We start from the raw sequence: 23,356 nt of genomic DNA, 5'->3' as shown, positions 1-23,356 counted from the left end.
ACACCACATTTACGTCTAGAGTTCATTGAAATGTACATACTTTCCCTTTAAACTCATCTAAGCTACATTTGCGAGGTTCAGTCGAATAGAAATCCGTTGAAGTGAAAATTTTCATTCTAACAAATACTTTGTACTGATCGTATCTAGGTAGAACGATTTCTTTTATGAGTTTTTCAAAAATCTTGGAATTTAAAAAGGTTCTATATTATTAAAATATTTAGTTTTAACTGTAAAGAATGACTAACAGATTGTTTTTCGCGAGCTTCAAGCCTCAATGCGTTGTGGAGGGAGCAATTGGGAACACACAAAAATGAGAGGGAGATTTTTGTTTCTCTCATTTTTGCGTGTTCCCAACGGTTCTCACCTTATAATTAGAGGATATAGAGTACTTTCACGCGGGTAGAGCCGTGGGCTAAAACTAGTATTTAATTCAATGAAATAAGGGTTGACATTTAAGTAATAAAACAGTTAAAAAAGAAATGAGAAATGCTTCAGTTTTTATACTTGTTTAGACAAACAATAGTAAGAAAAACCACTGTATTAAAGATGATAATATATTTTATTTAAAATCGTATAAAATTAACAATTAATTACATAATCGGGACACAAATTTAATAATGTTTCTGATACATTCCGACAGAAAAAATCGATTTTATAAAAATATGTGACAGACAAAGCAAAAAATTTAATTTAATTAATAATAATATAAAGAAACACCAATATGTCACCCAAAAATACAAAATTTTATAATTTATAAAACTTGTTACATTAATAGGTACAATGCAAGCCCCTTATTGAATTCTTGATTGGTCTTTATTTTGGTGACGTATTGGTGAGATGTTCAAAATGTTTTACATTTTACAAAATTCATGTCATGATAAATTTGCAGTTTTGATAAACTTACTTGCATAATTATTCACTAATAGCCGTGACGCATTATTCAACTCAGTATTTAAAAATTAGCTCTGAGAAGGAAATATATTTTTAAATCAATTGGTAATAAATACTATGTACTTAAGTGAGATTATTTATCAACGTTAATTATTCTTTTTCTTAACTTTTTCTATATTCCTGAACAATGTAACACTAAAAGTTAGCTACTGACCGTAGGGCATGCTAAAATGTACCTCATGTATTTAATTATTGTATATAGGCAAGAACTTTTTTATAAATACAATGTTAAGGATGATATTGAGATTGCTTACTTAAATGAGACGAGATAATAATTAAATCAAAAACATATATTTCTACCGTTTCGCCATGATTTTTATAATAAAAATAATTTGACGAAAAAAATGTCTGTCTTAAAATAACTTATTTTAAACTTAAAATTTTGGTCGTTAACTTTTTCCAAATCTCACTAACCTAACAAAATAAATTAAAGCAACTGGTTCTGACTGAATTAGAACTGGCTATTTGGGAATACATTTGATATACTAGCTGTTATCCAAATCAGGATACCAAATTAAATCATCATGTAGGTACAAATCCCCTTGAATCTCAGATTTCGCTAATAACATTTTTAAATGAAATAACATCATATGATTGCTAGAGTCCCCTGATCTTTTAACATATGGATCACGAGGACTACACAAATGCTACCTATATGAATAGTGATCCGTGGTTTTACCCACGTTGTCTTTATCACAGCCATTGTACTGTATAGTACAACCTTACGACTATATGACTCCATCCTCCTAGCCTTGGCCCTCACCCTCCCTAGGGAAGAGGTCGGGATACACATACGACCAAGGAACTTTAAGGTTACACGGAGTGACTCCATTTGACCAACGGAAACCCTGTTAACAGGGTTACACATTCAGCTGTCTGAATGTGCCGTTCACCTCACGATATTTCCCTTCGCCGTAGGAGCATCGGTAAGCTATTAAACTGATGCAAAAAACTAACTCGGAAAAGACTGGTTAGACCGCAGTGGAATAGATACCCGCCTTACTTACCTACAGACACTTTATAACCACTCGTCCACCAACAATACTTATTACTTTTTGTCTAAATACATTTCATCCATAATAGATGAGTCTTTCTGAATTCTAAGAGGCCGCGGTTGTACGAACAAGCTTTGTAAACAGTTACTTCGTTATGTTCACAGGAACTATTCAGCTAATACACTACAGACCATCAATACTGAATCACTCAACTAAGTACTAAATACCACGGTACAAGTTGTTTTTATTTTCAACTATTTAAATCGACCAAAAATTTATAAAAAAAATTAACTACAAAACAGGTCGTACAATACTATACTGGGATATTGAAAGAAAACCAATATAAAAGAAAACTGTGTATTGAAAGAAGAAAATAATATTGATAACAAAATGCCAACCGTGTTATGGTAAAATCAGTCTTAAATTTCACTGACGGCATCACAACTTGCACCGTGACCACCAACCAATGATTGGATACTAATCTAAAGCATGTTGCGATTTCTACTCGAAAAATCATTTTGTTTTCGATATTTTCAATTAAAGACAATGGTCAATCCCCATTTGAGAAGGTCTTAGTTTAAATTTTTTATTTTCTATTCAGTAAAAGAAGGTTGCTTTTTTCTGTCTTTTCTTTGTGTGTTCCCCCAGTTGCACCCTCGACCGATATACTTTGGAGCCCAGGGTTTAATAACGGGTTCATTTAGTTGTTATTTTTCTCGCTCTTGTTAGTGTGCACCCAGATGCACCCTAAGCCGCAAGCTTTGAAGCCTCGCGTCCATTGCTTTTTTGTTCAAAACAATATAATTTTTCGAATAAAAATTGCGAAGCCCTAAATAATATTGCGCAGGCTATTTAGTAGAGTTTCCTGTGCCGACTTTATTTTTGATCCATTTGTTAGTGCGCGTAAGGATGTCAGGTTGGGACGAGGACTCCTGCCATGCCTCTAAGTTTACTTTCTTGATTTCCTCGCAAGATACCACGGGGTTGCTGGAACAAGTATTTGTAAAATTATTCAAAATGAACTATATTTACGTGTCGAAATTGTCTCGCTTTGTTTCAATACTTGATAATAAAATTTTCCAAAAACAAACGAACCATTAGGGATTCTATTTGTTTACTGTAATAATTAATTATGTATCCCCGAGTGTATTCTAAGGTGCTGATTTAACTCTTTCGTACGCCTATCTCTCTCATTACGTGTTCCCAGTTGCACCCTTGGCCGTTGCACTTCCGAATCCGCAAAATGTTATCATCATGTGACGAATCTTATCCAGAATTTTTTTTAAATCAGATCTGACTACTCTCTTTACTCATTTCATTTCTTTAAATGTTAATTAAAAGTTTACTTTTCATCTAAGTACCTTTCAGAAGGCGGCTGGAAGACATCCCGTTGCACCTCAGTAAAGGCTACATTGTCACAGAGCAGCCTAGACAAGGAAGCCCTCTTCAGCTCAGATAGCTGTCGTTTAGAGAAACTGCCCGCTTCGTTCATGTGCGTATAGAAATAACGATCGCCAGCTCGCGTGCGCCAGAGTTGCTCCTCTGTAAAGAAATATTTTTTAACTGATAAATGAAAGTTTATGCCACTTGATTTTTTTTTACAGGGGTTCAAGTTTTAAACAATGATAATTAGCGTGAGACGGATAGTAATGTCTTAAATGTATATGGATAGTAATATCTCTTCATTCTTTTTTTTCCTGGCATTATTATATACATACTTTATTATCACAATATTCTCTTATCACAGTGTTCCATAATCTGTCACTCAGTTTTACACCGATCATACTCCTTACGCTTTTCCCACCTTGTTTATTTTGCCTTTGGGCTTGTTCTGCCACACTATCTATTAGTTAGAACCTTTTTTGTAACCTTGGTTAGAACCAACACACCACTAGACGGGCCTTTTTGGTTTATTATATAATTGACTGTGAGTACCCTTCAATTAATAAAACCTATTAGTTGAAAACGATATTTTTTATCAATGTCTGATACTCACTAAGGAAGCAGGTGGCGGTCGGTCCCACAAGAGATGAAGGCAATGGAGTCTCCGCCATCATGCCGACAACCAAGTCGATGTCGTTAGGGTGCTCGTACACTCCTGACAACCGGTCTATGACCTGGAAGTTAAAAATAGATAATTAGCACCTGCATGGGGGATTACATGAAACAATTGCTATATGTAAAATGTAGTTTCTCCTTATAAATTATTATCAGTAGTTTCATCGCGAAACTGTACTATGGTAACTGTAGTATTAAGTATAAACATATTGAGAAGATACCTATCTGTGTCCGTTACGGTCAACATAAATTGACTTATGAGGACATGATCTACTGATTACGCATTTTATACAAAACAAATCATATTTAAATGATCGAAAATTCATAAAAGAACAACTAACACCCTTGAATCTACATAAGGAACTCTTAAACTGATTATGATAAGTAGCATAAACCAATTTAGCTTACCTCTTGAGGAATGACGTCATCAAGGTGCTGGAAGGTGGTAGCGGCGGTCAGACCACACATGACCCGGTACTGCGTATACCCGGGCAAGCCGTGGTCGCGACCACGTTGTATGTCTACTGCTAACACGTCTAGACCGCCCAGCCAATGGTTGTGAAGCTGTTGAAGGAAAATGTTTGTATTATTTAATTAAATATTTCTAGAAATGAGGAATGCGACACTGGCACTTTACTGGTGTAAAAAACAGACATAATGCGGTAACGCAACAAAATTATTTGATTATAAGAAATGCTACGGGCGCTCTGATTTAAGTATGAAGTCTTAATTTTTGTAAACAAAGTTGTTAAGAAAGTTATTTTATAATAGTTTAGTAGTTACAGCTTTTGCTTTTTGCTTCACTCCCGCAGGCATAAAAAAGCATAATAAATTAGTATGGATAAATATTTTTGCAATGTTTCAATTTGACCACGTAACATTCTTGTCTAAACTTATTAAAATCAATATTTGATAAAAAAAATTGTAGCTCCAGAATTAATGTCAATATAAAAATATTCGAAGCGACTATTTTAATGTTGATGTTTGATCTAAAACAATTTCATTATGATTAATTAATGCACTTATAGTAAAGCCAATTTTAATTAATGAAACACGTCGACATCTGATTAATACGGATGTGGTTAATTAAAATAATTAGTAAAACGTCGTGCCCCCGTGTCAAAGAGGAATTAATAGATAATTAAGATGATTTAAATTATATAAACAAGATCTTCGGTCTGTTTACCGCTCTCTTTATCGATTCTGTTTTATTACTAAGTAAGTATTATTGATTACAACTTTGATTTTTATGGACATAAATTATTCAAGGGTCTTCTTCTCGAATGTTTATTAGTGGTATGTAAGTAATAAATTAGTGGCTTTATATTTAACGTATGGGGCACATGGTGTACTGCACACGACCAGGTTAAAATGGATTGATTTAACCATACAATTTTCCTTCACATTACCTGAATTCGAATAAAAGGTACCTAGATATAAGGTGCATTAAATAGATTTGTGATAAGTAATTATTGTTTAAATAAAGTCAACACAATAGTCGGATTCATTCAGTTTTGCTCAAGGTGATTGTCACTGAGATATCTACATATGTACCTATTGTTCGAGGCTCGGCTGGGTAAATATTTGCAAAAAATGTTGAACTCGAATTTCAAAAAATATATGTTAAGAAATTCATACTCATGTATAATAATGTGTTGTTTTGTGTGTTGTTATATTTTATACCTTGAGAACAATGATTTTGAATACAATGCCTAATGTCTTAAACCTGGGGTTATGTAACCTTTTTTAACCCAAATACCTAAAAATTGCAAAAAACATTACATTTCTTGACACAAAAAAAAGGTCAGTCATCCCACTGTTCAATGTGAAATATATTTTAAATACCAATAAATGACTGGTTTATGAAACCGACACCGCAAATATAATCAAGACATTCCGATTTTGGGACGCAAAATTCGAAAAATGGGCACACAAATTTAGGATTTTTTCTCTAATTAGAAGTGCTTTATACATTTTAAATAAACTTACATCATCATCATAATTGAAGTCAAGCCCCTGGCTCTTCTGACTGATCATTCCCTTCAGGATTTGCTTCAAGGCACCATGCTTTGCCAGCAGTTGCGGCTTGAAGAAACTGTCCATAAGACGTGATGTCGTAATGTTATTGTTTTCGTCGAACATCTGCACGTCTTGGTCGAGAAGGCTGTTGACGAAGTGGAACACGGCTGTGGCGAAGGAGTTGGTGATGGTGGGGTCTACTTCTGGATTGTAACCGGTGTCATAACCTTCGTGGAGTTCGTCGAAGCTTTTACCTGGTATAATGATTCAGATTAAAATTTGTAAAACAAGTACTGTTTTTACGCACCGATAAATTCGTAGCCGAAATATATTTTCACGCCAAAATACTTAGTTGTGTTAAATAAAAGCAATACAAACGTAATTTTGGATTTGCCAACCACTATCGTAAACCAACAGTAATTTAATTTAAGAAGTAATTGAAATAGTAGAACTAATAAAGATGATGACCAAGAATAAAATATTTTTATCATATAAAAGAAAAAGTAGGTAAACGCATAATCATACCAACAAATAAAAAAAATACAGAGAAAAGAGATGACTGGAAGACGCTCACTAAACCTCACCGACAAGTGTCAGCTTTTAAATTTAAAAAGAAGATATACAAGAAGAAAGCTCACCAGTAAGAGCAGGCAACCATTGTTTGTATGTGATATGCTGCATCTCAGCGACCACGACCCTCCTGGCCTCGTGGTACAGTTTGTCGGAGTTCCACCCAGGGTTGAGGGTCGCGAGGGCCCGGGCTATGCGGTTGTGCTCCCTCACCCAGAGGGTTTGCATGCCGAGCATCCAAGGGTGGATGTTAGCACGGACATCACCTGGAGACAAAATTATAATTCGGATATATCATCAATACATAGGACATAAAAATGCAAAAATTAGCTTCATCATCTCATCTCATGATCATTCATTTCCGGAACTTCTATACGGAATATGATAAAACTTTTTCTTGTCTTTTAAGCTTTTACAAGTCATTCTGGTAACAAGAACATCTGTGGTATTAAGTATCATCATGATAAACCTTTCCATAACTAGTCACGGGCTGCAGCTAGATAAGAATATAGCTTGACATCACATAATTTTCATACCTATTTTTAAATAAAAGAAAAATGTGGCAGATAGATATTTCAATTAACGCTTAGCCAAAAACCTTGAATGATTTCGGCTACTTTAAATCTAAATGCCATAGTAAAAACCTAACGCATTTATTGATCATAGAGGTGCTGTATGAAAAAATCAAGAATTTTCCAATAGTGGTCTATTAACTAGGTACGGTATTTAAATTATATGAAGTTTCAGAAAACCTTCACCTTGCTTTGTGTTTGCCATGAAATAAACGAAACCTAACATCTTCTCTATCTTGAATGACACAGTGATATTTAATAATCCTATTTAAGCTTTTTATCAAAATTATCTTTTACTTTATCAAAATTTATCTACCTTATCAGCCACATATCAGCATAATATTAACACTGGCTATGTTAAGCGTAAACATAGGCATCAACAAGACTTATGATAGTGCCAATTTTATTAGTGCCTAACTAAAAATCTGTAGCCATCAAAAGTCACATGATGTTACAGTACAAATTCCAAAAATGTATCCTTATCAGTTCTGTTGGTATTTACATAATTGCAAAGGAATATTTAGTTTTTTTATCATCACTTCCCAAATATGTATAATAAACTAAACTTTATTTACTTTAGTATTACTGGTCAGCAAGCTACAAGCAAGAGTCAGCACAACTTTTACAGCAATAAATTACCACTCAAATGCTATCGTAACTGTAGACCTAGGTTCGAATAGATATGATCGGTTTTTTATTACAATCAGAGAAAGAGAGAGTGACGAACCAGTACTAACAGTGAAAATCTTTGTTATTTATTATTTACCTTTGGTTTTTTCATAGGAAGTATATACGCTTACGCATACGCTGTATGCACTTTTTATTTAGCCATCCACTGACAAAATAAGTATTATAACCAAATATGTGCCCGCCGATATGTTCAAACAAAATAACTGTGATATACCCAGAACTATCTAGACTAGCAGATAAATCTTTAGGCTTCTAAGCCGCCATTTAAATATTTTTATAATTATGTTAAATAAATACCTTATAAATAAATAACTCACCAGCATTGAAACAAGTACCAGAACTGGAGTCAACAAGGCATTTTTCCGTTGGATTGTTAGCTAAAGGCAGAAGATCTTCATCATCAATATTTGAAGTCTTCAAAAGGCCTCCCGTCTTTTCTCGTAAAGCTGCTGCGTCACGGCCGTTTGAACCGTAGATGTGAGAGCCGTCCAAGAAATGAGTGGCTTGATTCATCTGTGCAACAAAAAAAGTAAATAATTGTTACCAATTCCAAATTTTTGTTACTATAAAGCTAAGCACATACCTATAATAAATTAAATAGTTTCTTTAATAGTTCCATATTCTACAATTTTAAATTAGTGATATTTGGTATAGAGATAACTTTATGTGTCGTGTGGTTCCCGGCACCAATAAAAAAAAAGAATAGGACCTCTCCATCTCGTTCCCATGGATGTCGTAAAAGGCGACTAAGAGATACGCTTATAAACTTGGGATTCTTCTTTTAGACGATGAGCTAACCTGTCACTATTTGAATCTCAATTCTATCATTAAGTCAACAGCTAAACGTAGCCTATCAGTCTTTTCAAGACTGTTGGCTCTGTCTACCCCACAAGGGATATGGACGAGATTACATGTATGTATGTATAACTTTATTAATTACGCAATAATAGGTATATCACGTCACGGTAATAATTTCTCTCTTTATCCATTAATTGAGAAATGGAGTTCTGTACATAAATGCACTGAATTTGTTCTTATTCCGTTGGATCTTATTCTTATCGAACTTTAAACGTTTATACCTATATTTTTTTATAAGCGGAATAAAAATAAACATTCAACATTCACATCAGTGTCAAATATTATGATATTTATGAACCTGGCCTCTTTTAAAGTATGTAAATATTTTTTGCATTTCGAATATCAAAGTACTCTGTGGAACTGGACATCTGAAGGTCGAGGACATGTACACTACACTAACTCATGGCTGTGCAGCCAGGACGATAAAAATAAAGGCAAACTTGTTTGAGTCATACATATTATTTAACGGCCAGCATTATTATCCTACCTTTTTTTTATTTATATAGACTGCGTTGTTAAGGTAGGTTACGTTAGCATTATTATTAATCTGTTAAATATGTACCTGCCTTTATAGAATGTAGGTAAGTATGATGTAATAACCTTAAACCTTATTTATAAAAACAGGACTCGTCTAGCCAAAAGTACTGTTATGGGGGTCAAATCTGCAGGTGACTGCACTATAAAATGTTGAAATTCTATCACAAAAATCATAGAATCCGATTTAGTATTATGAATTAATTGTTTTATAGGATTTACATACATACATATGGTCACGTCTATATCCCTTGCGGGGTAGACAGAGCCAACAGTCTTGAAAAGACTGAATGGCCACGTTCAGCTATTTGGCTTAATGATAGAACCGAGATTCAAATAGTGACAGGTTGCTAGCCCATCGCCTAAAAGAGGAATCCTAAGTTTATAAGCCTATCCCTTAGTCGCCTTTTACGACATCCATGGGAAAGAGATGGAGTGGTCCTATTCTTTTTTGTAATAGTGCCGGGAACCACACGGCACTATTACAAAAAAGAAATAGGATATTTATAGGATTTACCTGACATAATTTATGTTTATCTTATAAAAGCCCTATTAATTTGTTAAATGCATCGCTACGCATACTGTTTTAGTAAGTATAACAAGCCAACGTCACGTAACTCGTATATGCTGTGCAGCAATGGAAATTAACTCTCGTTTTGCTTACACGAACAACGTTCATTTGTTTTGAGAAAGAAATTTTCCACTGGCAACAATAGGCCTCACTTTCTTTATCTGCATGCAATGCGATATGTCACGTAGCTATGACATGTATCTGTAATTTTTTCCATCTTTTTATAGAGTTGAGTTCAGTACAAATATGTTAACAAAATACCTATATTAAACCCTAAAATTTAATTTACTGGTTTAGTATTAAAATTAATCTGTATCTTATGTCTGTACGGAAATTTCAGTTATTTATCGAATGAGCCGAATGTCTGGTGGTTCAGTCACAATAAAAATACACCAGAATTTCAGATCTTCGTTCAAGGCGTGTCTTGTCTAGACGTCGTCTTCTCAGTCCAAACGATAGTCCTTTTTTCCCTAATCAGTTAGTCAGTTATATTCGTCTAAATGTAAAGTCAGAGAGTTTGTTTGTCCATGGAGGCTGAACGGCCGCAACTATATCTTAGGAACAAGTAATATTTCGCTATTTCTGTATACAATTCAGCTATGCGCTTTACTAGTGCCTAAATCTGGTGACTAAAAACTTTTTAATTTTGTCAATGTATAGACCTTTTATTACTTAGACATACACAGTAAGAGTCAGAATAACTACTGTTATAATTGTAATCTCATATTTACAATAACAAGAAACTCTATACCGAGCTATGACCTAAACGAAGCGATTGATTTGGCATCTCTGAAAAGTCTAGAATATGCTAGGTAGTAGATTGATTCACTACGTGCGTAAGTAGGTGGGTAAGTTAATAATAACAAAGAACATATGGGTCAATGTACAATTTAGATATGTATTTATAGATAACTATATAAAACTGGAGTAATGACTTGACCACTCCAAATCAAAGTTAACTAGTTACATTGATAAGATAGAACAGTTTTGGAGCATTTCACGGAAGGTCTTTAAACTTGCAAATACAACAACGACAAAATTTATAAATCTCTAAATATTTTAGGAATGAGTAACAGTCCAATATTCCAACCAATACCGCCTTTGTACCACATTACCTGTGGTTTTTTTTTCTTATATTGCAATAAAGAATCTATCTATATATCTATCTTATTTTTTCGTTTTTAGTTGAATTTTGGTTTGCTACTGCAATTTAATGACAAGTAAGTAGTACAAGACTTTTATGGCGATTATGGAGCAAACGCATGATGCAATTGATCTTGCAAATAGATTGCTGATTGATAAATTTACGTAATAACCCCGCCGGTCTTCTGTTCAATTGCCATTGTTAATCCTTTAGTCATCGCCTCCATGTGACATTACATACCTACAGCATATTGTATGTTATTGCGCAGTTCCTCAGTTATCTAACATTCTGTAAACAACTCGATTGAGAATAAAAATAGATGCTAAATTTCATCCTACCTAATAAAATAGCCAACCAAATTTTGTAGTGGGCATACTAAATAATCTTAAGATAAGCGCATTAAGGATATGAAGATTTAAATTTAACAAGTGGTAGCAACTGAATAATGTTCAAAAAGACAATTAAAAATCTTTCGGTTATTCGTAATAAGCATTAGAAAAAAGATTTGTATTTTTGATCGTTGTGAGAAATAAAAACACTGGGTAGGTACCTACTAAACCGATTTGATCAAGTTCTCCAAAGAGTTAGACTACACCTGTCCCTTGGCTATTATCATGTACGGAAACTTTAATGGGAAAACCCTAAGGCAAAAATATCTACCTATCATCTTTTTCTACAATCAAAATCATTCTTTATGCACTCTGATGGAAAATTTAAATTTATTTCAATCAATCCTCATCAATATTTAGAGTTCAAGTCCGAACCAATAGAGCTAACTGTTTAAACCAATACAACGAATCACTTACCTAATTAATTGTTCTCATTGTATGCATTTAAACTGTTTTGTTCAGGTCGGATCTAAATGCGGACGTTAGGAATTTAGTGGAGCAAAGAAAAATTGCTTTGAAATATTTAGTTGTTATCAGCAGTAATATGTATCAAAAAGTAAGTTAAGCTCAGAGTATACAATCCACGTAAACTTCGAATAAAATAATTACGAGTATCTTCACAAATTTAAAAATATTTTATGAATCGAATGTTTCTTACATTTTACCGGTCGAGATAAGATTGTTTTTTATAAAACAGTAACGGCATGTAAAAACGATATTATTTAAAACGTTATAAATATATTAACTTTTTTTCTTATCAGTCTATCGCATATTGATAATAACGAGTAGATGCATTATTTCGCCACACGCCTAGACTTTTCTAATCACGCAGTGAATGCATGTTTGTAGGTACATTATCGTATCATCCCACAATCTTTATTACCTACTTATTTATATTTCTAGTAGTAAAATTGTAAATACGTGTTGCGTGGTGATGTGTAATGTAATTGAATAGTTTACAGTAAATGTTTGTTTAATACACGTATGTACTTAAAGTCATCGCTAACCTTATTATTAACTTGACATAAGAGTATCTCTTGATATTCCGTCCATGATATTAATACTGTTACCAAAAGACTTTTTAAAGACGTTAAATAATCTTGATTCAAAAAAATCTTCTTACGCGGAATACAAACGCATAAAAATTCTATTGGTAGCTTTACCGCTCATAAGTTATTTAAAAAAAAAAATTCCACAAAAATACAAAGTAGCACGGAAATATAAATTTTAATTAAATATTTGAAAGTATCGTTTCCCAAATTCCCCAGATCCAAATGTCTCACAACATTAGGGGCTTAATACAATGACAGTTTGTGTGATTAACTTAAGTGGGTATATTTTATTCTCACCTGTTCCGAAGCTCCAAAAGTGCAATCTCCTCTAAACGTGGTGACAGATCGCGTGTAGTCCATGCAGGTGACATATTTATCTTTGAAGAACGGATCGTCGTTGGGCACTGAGATAGGTAGGCAGCTAGGGTGGATGTATCGAGGAGTCAGAGATAGGCCAGAGTCTTCACAGCAACGGATAGCCTCATCGGTGTGGACTGTTATAACAAAAACATTGTTATCGTTGCTTAGGGTAATTAAGTTATCTAAGGTTAACTGTATGAGAACAAAAACCAAGAATCATAATATGTGAGTTGTGCTATATAACATTGAGTGATTCGCTTTCCGAGAGAACTGAGACTCTCTCTCTACACCAAAATAGGCACAAGAAAGTGAAATATGTTTTGATAAGATTCGATATTGTGTGACACAAAGTAAATTTAAGTGCGTTTATTATATCAAAAAAATTGTGTACTTATTTTCAGTTATTAACGAATAAAAAACAATAACATTTTTTCAGGCTTTTTTGAGATTCGAAAACAAATATCGAAATTTTCAAGGAACAAATTTAAAAGCTATGGTTCTTTTAAATTGTGTGGAATCCAATCGCACAGCATGCCTAAATATATTGACTAGATTAAATCGCAAGACTGACATCGGGAAAATACTACAAAATAAAAAAAAAACATAATTTAATTCCAAGAAATCATACGATCATATTCACATCAAGTGTATGTGATTATTAAATTCTTAGTCATTTATGCCTATAAAAATTATTGATAAAGCTATCTTTAATGCTCAATAAAAAAATCTCATTCACTAAAATAACTTTTTTACGAGCTTAGGTACAAAGTATATACCTATATTTTTTGTCAAAAATGATAAGTATAACATTTATCGAAGCACAGTTTCTAAATGGGTAAATCTATCTTTATAGATATTTTTCTAATTAATTTACACTGTAATTATGATAATGGTTCTTGCTTTCATATCGAGATCGATGCTGTTACTAGAGTTATATTTAATAAACTAAACCGAATCTATTTAGCATCACATACATATCTTTATCTCTCCCTACATAGCTTTTGCTTCACCCTTAAAAAACTTCACATCAACTTCTTTGCTAATGCGCCATTCGAAATGGCTAGCAACCTGTCACTATTTGAATCTCAATTCTATCATCAAGCCAAAATACTTAACTTGGTCTATCAGTCGTTTTAAAACCTCTATCTACCCCGCAAGGGACATAGACGTGACTTTATGTATGCATGTAAAATCTATAAAAGTCTTTAAAAAATCTCGACGTCTGCAAGTAAGTTTTTTATATAACTATGTTTTATGTAAGTACTTACATATTCTGTGATGTTAGATATTATATAAATGTTATGAAAATTAAATCAGTTTTTTCTAGAACAAAATGTCTTACTACAATTTAAAAAAATATAATTTATGTGACTATTGTGAAATATCTAATTAATATTTTGCTGAACATTATGCATTAGATATATAAATAAACTTACTCGTCTTTCGCACGGGAGTGTGGGCCAAGTCGTGGTAAACAAATTGGCTCCAAACAGCCAAGGCTATGGTCTTCGAGTCGTCAGGTCGGTCTAAGTTGTTCGTTAGCTTGGTGCTGACTACACGAGCTGACGGCAAAGCCTTGTGGCTCATGGCACGACGAGGCTGCAACAAGGAATTCAGTTTATATCTCAAAATTATACAGACAAACAATCACCGTCTCTGTAAGAACTTTAGCAAAACGACTATAAATCTCTTTTCCGTGGTTGTCGTAAGAAAAACTACTAGTAAGAAACAAAAAAATTCTGACTTGACCTTATATCCAAAATCAGAATGAATCATGGATATTGCATAACAGGTATGAAGATTATCTAGATCATACCTTTCTTTTTTTGCCTAGTATTAAAATGGCCTTATCCCATTTCACACAGGGTCGGCTCTTTTAATTCGTCGCAATTCGAATCTATTACCCTTTACCTGGAAAACCATTTGATATTAATTAGTTTATGTGCTAATACTATTCTTCAGTTAAAATTGTACATACATTCAGTCAGAAAGGTATCGGGAATGGATTATTTATTTATGGTTCCAAATTCAAATTTTTGTTTTTTTTTGTTGTTGTTAGATTGGCACAACTGTTTTCCATTTTGGCGCGGAGTTTGAGTTGCATCTGTTGTTTACATTAAATACAGTGCTATTTTTAGTTATATCATATCTAGTGTGTATTGCTAATTTCATAATGGATAAAAACATCGAACAAAGAGTTTGTCTTAAATTTTGCATTGCCAATGGAATATCGTGTTCGGAGTCACTGAAAATGTTACAGAAGGCTTACGGTGAATCGACTTTATCAAAAACTCGTGCTTATGAGTGGTACAAAGCGTTCAAAAGCGGTCGAGATGTGATGGAAGATTTGCCTCGCTCTGGTAGGCCATCAACGTCTGCAACTGAAGTTAACATCGCAAAAGTGAAGGAAATAGTGACTGAAAATCCTCATTCAACTTTGAGAGAGATAGCCACCGAACTTTCTGTATCTCACGAGTCGATCCGTACCATTTTAACTAATAATTTGGGTATGAAACATGTTGCCGCTCGGCTAGTCCCAAAAGACCTGAATTTTTTTCAAAAACTCAATCGCATCAGAGTCGCTGAGGACATGCTAGAACGAGTCAATTCCGACCCAACATTCATGAAACGCATTGTTACTGGTGACGAGACGTGGGTTTACGAGTTTGACATGCAATGTGGCGCCTTCCAACTGAACCGAAACCGAAAAAACCACGCCAAAGTCGTTCAAAAGTCAAAGTCATGTTGACTGTTTTCTTTGACTATCGCGGTGTTGTGCACTCGGAATTCTTGCCGGAAGGTCAAACGGTAAATAAGGAATATTATTTGAGTGTTATGCGGCGTTTAAGAGAGCAAATCCGACGAACAAGGCCAGATTTGTGGAAAGAAAATTCTTGGATTTTGCACCATGATAATGCGCCTTCGCACAAGGCCATCATTGTGAACGACTTTTTAACCAAACACTCAACAAATACCATCGAGAAACCACCATATTCACCAGATATGGCTCCAGCCGACTTTTTTCTTTTTCCTAAACTCAAATTACCACTTCGTGGCACCCGTTTTCAATCGGTAGAAGACATAAAAGAGAATTCGCGGCGAGAACTGACCTCAATTCCGGAAACAGCGTTTAAAAAATGTTTTGATGATTGGATTATTCGTTGGCGTAAGTGTATCGTTTCTAAAGGAGCATATTTTGAAGGTGATAAAATAAATTTGGATGAATAACAAACAGTTTGTGTATTATTGATCTTTTCCTGCTACTTTCTTGACAGAGTAGTATATTTTACTACTACAACTTTGTATTTAATGGAGTACCTAGCAGATGTTTTGTTTTTGTAACCTACATATTATAACTTTAACTCGTACTCGTACAAATGCATACTACAAATGCAATTAACACAATACCAACCTCTTCAATGCCATCGGCGTATCTCGGATGCAGTAACCTCTTGTAACCCGTCAGCGCTTGTCCCCACGATGACCTCACTGGATTATTGCAGGAACCATCAAAGGTCCTATATCTAGATGACATCTTATTGGTCCGGCATGTGAATCTTTCCAATGCGGCGCATTCCCCGCCATATTCACTCTCCTTCAAGTTCAATGTGCTGATGAAACTCGCACATTCGTCGTTTGCTAGTCCGTATCTGCGTAAAATGTTTGTTGTTGTAATTCACGCTACCTATGTGGATCAAGGAGGCACCTAACGGTAACTTTATATAGTGTGAACTGATATCTGGTTTGTATCGTATCGTAAGTTCTTATGAGAATAACTCAGTATTGTACAATTAATTGTCAGAATTAAATTTTAATGCATATTAAATTTCAAGGTACCTATATAATCTCATTTATCTACATTTTTGTACTATAAATTGGAAACAAACGCGTATGACCCTAAAGTAAAACTATCACGGTAGCCGATTCCCGTTATAACATAACTTATAGTAGGTATGTTATTCTAGGTATTTAAAATAAGGTAAACAAAGAAATCACGTGATCTGTACGGGTCATCGTCTATTAAGGTAATCTGTCGTATTTTTGGTACGCTGCCACCAACTGAATGAATAACGAGGTTTTCTTATTTCGGTACCATTTAAGATAGAAGTAAACCGTAGTTCGAATCAATTTTCAATCGATGCCACTTTGAGTTTGCCTATAGGTCATAATAATATTTACAACGAATTTAGAAGGTCAGTCACACTTTTAGATATTGTAGGTACGGGTTGGGTAAGTACCAAGTAAATTTAAAATTACGTCGTAAAATAGAATGACAAATGCGTAGTTAAGCATTTACCATTCAAATGTTATTCTGGTCACAATCAACTCACCTTCCGCATCTCGTATGGACTAAATTCTGGGAGGCCTTTGTTATAATCATGGAGGACTCCTCATAATGCATGGCATCACTGGAAGGGTTGCCGAGTATGGCCAGTCCCTTCGCCGCCGAACCCGATTTGGGCATGATACCAGCACTTTGCAGGTTATTTTCGAACCTCTCAAGCATTTTAACGGTTAACTTGCTTATTTCAATCGATCTGTTCGTGTGAGCCGTAGTCACCGGTGGCAATCTTTTCAGCATCTCCTTGCTTGGGAACGGAAAGTCGTACATAGGTGGGGGGTGGATTATGTCTGGGGACAAGATTTACATTTGTTTAGGTTTGTATGGCTCCAATGACTGTTTCTTATTAAGCTAGGCTCCCTACATAGATATTAGAGGTTCATAATTATAAACTTATTTTGCGGAATGTGCGTAACTAACTGGTTACCGCAAATACACATAGAGCACTTTTGTATTAAGACTTGGATTATTCGAAAATATTCATTCAAAAGTGAAGCGAACAAAATACCGACAAACTCAATTTAAACGATCATTAAACAAGAATTAAACTCGTCTAACGTACTTACCACTAGTAATAAACAAGTTGAGTGGGTACGGGGCCACGTGTGCTCCAAACGTCACTCCCGCCCACAGCACCACGCCAAGCAATACCAACTTCGTCATTTCCTCGAGAATGCTGCAACAACAAACAATAATCAATCGATTTTTCAAAGAAATTTCATTTCTTTACCAAAATCCTTAATGTAGAGCGACTATATCTAGATTAGTCTCAATCCAAAACCGTAGGTTCATTTTTAAGATTTTTCTGTTATATTTATTTGTCGATATTTTTGTTCTACACAGCAGCAGTTAACAGGCATTTTTGTCACATAATTCACTAACCGTTTGACGTCCATTCGTAAATGACAAACTCTATTAGTGGAATTGTTAATGAGACTGGTCGATAAATGTGCGGGCAAACAGTTTTATAAAGACTTGCAGATAGGGTATCTGTCGACCTTTGGTAACTTGACCTTAATATCAGTTTCGTCACAAACAAAGAGGATGGGCGCGACGAGCCCCTTCACGTAAATACGTTGTATAAGTACCTATAATACCTCATTCATCTCGAGATTTCCGTGATAATATGATTAGTAACTACCTACATTTGAAGTCATTGATTTGCGCCTTAATCTCTTCTTATATTTCTTTCTTCAGCTTTAATCATATCAGATACCTACCCCGTATCAATCAGAAAGCCGCAACAGCGGACATTTATTCTCGTTTGATTGTAGTCTGTACTTTTAATACCTAATATAAACTATTTTACTCAACAAAACTTTGATATTTTCCACACGTGTTCTTATTTGTCCTATACTTTAAGTCCTGTATTACACTATTATCTTTTATCAAATTGTTGTTAGGTAAATAAATAAAAAAATAAAGAAAGGTTTACTGTTTTTACCGTTACTAAGTTTTAAGGATTTTCAATAAAATACTTACACCTTTACGGTCCATACAAATTATTTTGATATGACTATTAATTAATAATGTATACCTATACTTACTTGAAATATAACACTAAACCGATAATATTTTTTAAGTTTTCTGAGCAATTTTCATAAAATATTTATCAAAAAGTGATCCAATCAGAAACAAAATTTTAATAATAAATATTACATTATAAGGTCTTATTTACGTAGATAATAAGTATCAACAGTATTTATTTGTTTAATTTGTGGTTAATCCAAAGTCTAGATTCACGACTAAACAACATTTATCTGGTAACGCGTGTACTGATTATTATCATAACTGATATTAAGTAATGTTAATTAGGTAGGTATAAAGCTTATTTCACATGAACATGATAAAAAAAATGTTTCAGAGTAGGTAGGTAGTATGCTGATTACACTTACTTAATAATTATACCGTAGCTATGTTAATTAATAACCAATTCCTAATACGGATTAAGAACAAAACAGGTCTTTATGATAAAATTATGATCTTTTTAGGTTCTTTTTTCAGGTACCACAACAATGAAGAATTCTTTACGTTAATAGAGTAATTTAAGCATCGATGATTTGCGTCAATGGCGCATATTATGAGAACAAATAGACCTGAAATTTCGGAAAATGGACCCCGAGCTCATAAGCATAGCCGAAGGGTCAGAGTGAATTCAAGCAAGAGAGTTGGAGTTGACTTAATGGTGTTCATATGCATTGAAAGCAACTGATAGTACAGATTTAAAAGTTTAAGGTACGAGTAGGTATCTATTGGAAATTTGATGCAAGTGTCCATCTTTAGGTATGAGTATTTAATTCTTTCTTGATTCTTAATCCATGAATAAGTTAATGTATCTATCAACACCGACTTTATTTTGTTTTAACGTTTCATAAACATAAACAAATAATTATTGCAACTTACATCTCAAAACACCGCTAGCCTCTAGAACTCAGAAGACTAATGTGATTTTCAAAGGCTTTGTCAACGCCTTTTTAATATTTATCAAGCATGGCGCCTTAGTATAATATTAGCATAAGATGACCAACATACCCATAGCTGGTGTGCTAAACATAGTGTAATGTTTTTGTAAAGTATTTTGAACTCGATAGTGTGAAACAGCCTTAATTCAAAGCTGTTTTAAATAAACAACCAAGTTCAAGCAAAATTGTACCTAGTTGCATGTGCAACGATTGCCTTGCATTATAGTGAGTAGATTAATTATTAAACCGATACCTTTAAAGCAAAATGTATGTACCTATGCATTCTTTTTACGAACATAGGCATAGAATTTTTATATGTTTGTCGATCTCCCTAACAGTCCAAGTTTGACGCAGAATGTAGGTAAGTATATAATTTCCGAGTGTCTAGTTTGGGTGAAGGGTGGCTGCTGGTGGGGAAAGGGTTGAGTGAATGATATGAAAGAATAATACCTATATTTTCCCGCGGCGTTTACTCAAAATTTCCCATTTTAGTGACCACGGGATCATTCAATAGTAGATACATACTACCTACGTATTTATGCATGCTAGCACAGTTATAGAAACTGAATATTATGTATCTACAGTCCAATACACAAATTATGCTAGGCATTTTGATTTTTATGGTCTACATTCTATGAGTGGTACAGATTTTTTTTCATATAACTATACCTACCATATATAAGAAAATTTTGAATATTTTTTCAATAGATATTCATAAATTTTTTAATGATTCGTTGAATTGAATGAATAGACAATCCATTTAGTACTTACTACATAAAAGTATTATGAATGTGGTGAAAAGCGTATGTATTTTGGTCACTGAAATGTAGATGTTTTGGTTGATGTGTAACAGATGTTTTGGTTCGCGATATGTGATGACCCTGTTTATATATTAATAATGATCGCATTCCATAAAACACATAGAAAGATTTTCAAAGACATAATGTACATAATTAGTTACGTGGCATGCGCTTACGTTAGCAGATTAAACTTCGATATTGTAAGCTTCAAATATTGTGAAAATGTTACAGATCGGGGTGTGACTGAATGGGAACAAACCTAGGTGATGACTTCATTTAAATTGCTATCCTACTCATGATGAAAATAATAAAAACTGCTGAAAGCGCTTCGACTTTGCATCTTGGTTTACGTTTTTGTATTTTTTTTTTATTTGTTGTAGCTATAAATTTATTTTTTCTATTGTTTAAAATTTAGGCTTTCTGGTTTGTTTGCTATTTGGTGCAACTCAAACCAGTTGGCTATGTTTTTTAATTTGATGACACAAATGGTTTATTATATACTATAACATTTTTGTATTTGTAGGTTTGTATAGAAATTATTTATTGTAAAATTGTATTTAGTATTTCATAAGTATCCAAAATTATTAATAATGTAAGGGAAGATACTTCTTATCTAAGTAAAAAATTAATTTTATAGATTAATTAATGGTTGATAAAAAAGCAAGTTTTATGTTTGTTGACTTGAATGTTCCTGACGGCTTATTCCCAAAGACCTAAGTGTGCTGTGATTCCAATATAAAAAAGGAAAGTATGGTAGTAGTAGGAGTAGGTATTTACGTAGGCAGGCACATAACTACATAAATAATCACTGCTTGTTATGAGTTATTATTGACATTTGTAATTAAAATTTATTGTCTAGGTCAGTTATTACTTAGGCATAAAAGTCACTAGGTACCTTTTATTAAGCTGTAAAAGTACTTAAGTAAGTAACTAAGTAGGTACCTACCTGGAGATGTTCCAATGGCCTTATAATTATTGTTTTATGCAATCATTTGAGCAGAAGGTAAGAAAATAAGTTGACAGGTGGATCTAACATGAATATAACCTTGATCTTAGGGTAACAAGTGATCATAACATAACTTACGTGGAGTGTTCGCCACATCCATCGCATTCAGACTTCCGTCTAGAACATTTCTCCGGTGACTTTTTGGAGTCATTCAACATGGACTTTCCTTCAATGATCCGTTTAAGCAACATAATAGCAGGAGCAGGATTTGTTGTTTACGGCAGTTGTCTCGTTTGTGACGAATGTTTGATTTATTTAATACGACCGCTGACACTGGCTGGAAGGAACGTTGTTCCATTAGATTGGCAGAGGAGCCAGTTACACCTCTACGGCCAAACGGGTACTAGAACATTGGAGACTTGGATGGAGTCAGCATACGATCGAATCAACAATAACTCCTCCCCCCGCTTCCCCTACTTCAGATGGCTGCCGTAAAAAAAGAAACTTGTGCCACAGACTAAGGACATAAACATGTCAGTAGGACAATTTCGTATTTTTGTTTTATAAAAATTTAAGAATATACCATTATTAATTGCTCTTTGACGGACTTTTAAACCTTATAATAACAGAATTAAAAGACGCACTTCAATTTGAAATAATTTAATACACGTTCTTAAATACTTTCGAAGTTTTAGACACTGCAAAAATTGTACTGTGGTATTGAATTTAACCATGAGCCTTTGTTAGTGTGCCGAAAAGTTATCTTACCTGCTTCGCTATGGAGGCAAGATTATGTAATTTAATTATATACTAAGTAATTATGTAATTTAATTACTACTGAAGACTTCATTAAAAATCTTGGTAGTAAATATAGTTAGGAACAGTTTTTCGGAGAATTCCAGAAGTTCTGCAGAATATGAAGATTTATGGACATCTTAGTAGTTTCCAAAATTCCTTCCTTATCAGATGTCAACGTTCATTTGTTATCCAGGTATGCCTTACCTGCAGTACACATAATTTAGAAGTAGGTGCCTGTGATCACCACCACCTGTGTACCACTTCACAGGTACTTACCTCATTATCAAAACTTAGGTATACGTTTAATGGTTTTGAATACATGAATACATATTTAAATGTTATTGCAGTTTATATTATAGTAGTTACATACAGTAGATCTATAAAAGTAACTAATATCTTCAACTTCTACGTAATATACATACTTATGCTTAGATATGTAGCGTTTGTTATGAACGAAGACTGTTTTTTATTGGACGTAATAATTATTTTAACAAAATTTTGTGGTTCAGCAATAAAGGCCCCTCAGCACGTGGTGTGCGCATGTTCATGGCACGGTCACCCCTCACCACGTTTCCCCCCTCTGACATCTATGTTCACGCGGTGACCGCGTGCATAACTTGAAATGCCGGTTTGCAGTTTGCACAGGCAGACACCAACGTTGCATATTATGGAAATTGTAAGGAAAAACATTGCGTTGAAGTTTCTTTGTGAACTGGAGGTAGCAGCCTAATCTGAAGGCTATGGTTACCTACCTAGGTAATATCATCGAAACATCAACAACACAATAATTTAAGACATTGACTCGTTATTAGTATATCCTACAGCTACTATTTACAATTTTCTATTTGTTGAATACGTGTAGGTACATAAGTCGACGTATTTTACATTCTTGAAAAGGAGCTATCAATGGATTATTCAAATTTATTATTTGATTATCACAGAGCTGGAGAGCCTAGATCATGGCTCATGTGTGTCGAAATGAAATTGGAAAAAAATATTTTTAAGATAAGTCACGAAAACTGGTATCCAAGAAACAATAGGAGGCTATTCATTTTTCGTGATACCCACAGAATGTGGCTTTACAAAATTAAAACAGGATTACAAAAACATGTCTGTCAGTTCCACAAATTTTAATATTCATTTATAGTCAGTTCAGTTCTGTCACTGGCTAATTTAATTTATGTATTTTATAGCAGTGTTTCCAACTTTTACATAGTAGTTTTGTGTATAATTATATACCAAGTT

General features: G+C 33.9%; 1 protein-coding gene across 1 annotated transcript; it reads right to left on the bottom strand.

Annotated features, from left to right (window-relative positions):
• Window positions 1-540: 540 nt before the first annotated feature.
• On the bottom strand, window positions 541-21,740 carry LOC106137703 (peroxidase). Its single transcript, XM_013338599.2, has 13 exons — window positions 21,452-21,740; window positions 17,672-17,781; window positions 17,095-17,395; window positions 16,176-16,413; window positions 14,200-14,362; window positions 12,701-12,897; window positions 8,173-8,368; window positions 6,662-6,859; window positions 5,994-6,277; window positions 4,413-4,568; window positions 3,943-4,063; window positions 3,308-3,488; window positions 541-2,933 (listed from the first exon to the last, which is right to left on the bottom strand). The coding sequence occupies exons 1-13, from the start codon at window positions 21,562-21,564 to the stop codon at window positions 2,795-2,797; spliced, it is 2,397 nt and encodes a 798-aa protein (XP_013194053.2). The 5' UTR covers window positions 21,565-21,740; the 3' UTR covers window positions 541-2,794.
• Between the last annotated feature and the right edge of the window lie 1,616 nt (window positions 21,741-23,356).

This window comes from Amyelois transitella, chromosome 10 (genome assembly GCF_032362555.1).
Source record: "Amyelois transitella isolate CPQ chromosome 10, ilAmyTran1.1, whole genome shotgun sequence".
Classification (NCBI taxonomy): Eukaryota; Metazoa; Arthropoda; class Insecta; order Lepidoptera; family Pyralidae; genus Amyelois; species Amyelois transitella.
Note: the sequence above shows the minus strand (reverse complement) of the source record. Positions and strands in the feature narration are given on the sequence as shown.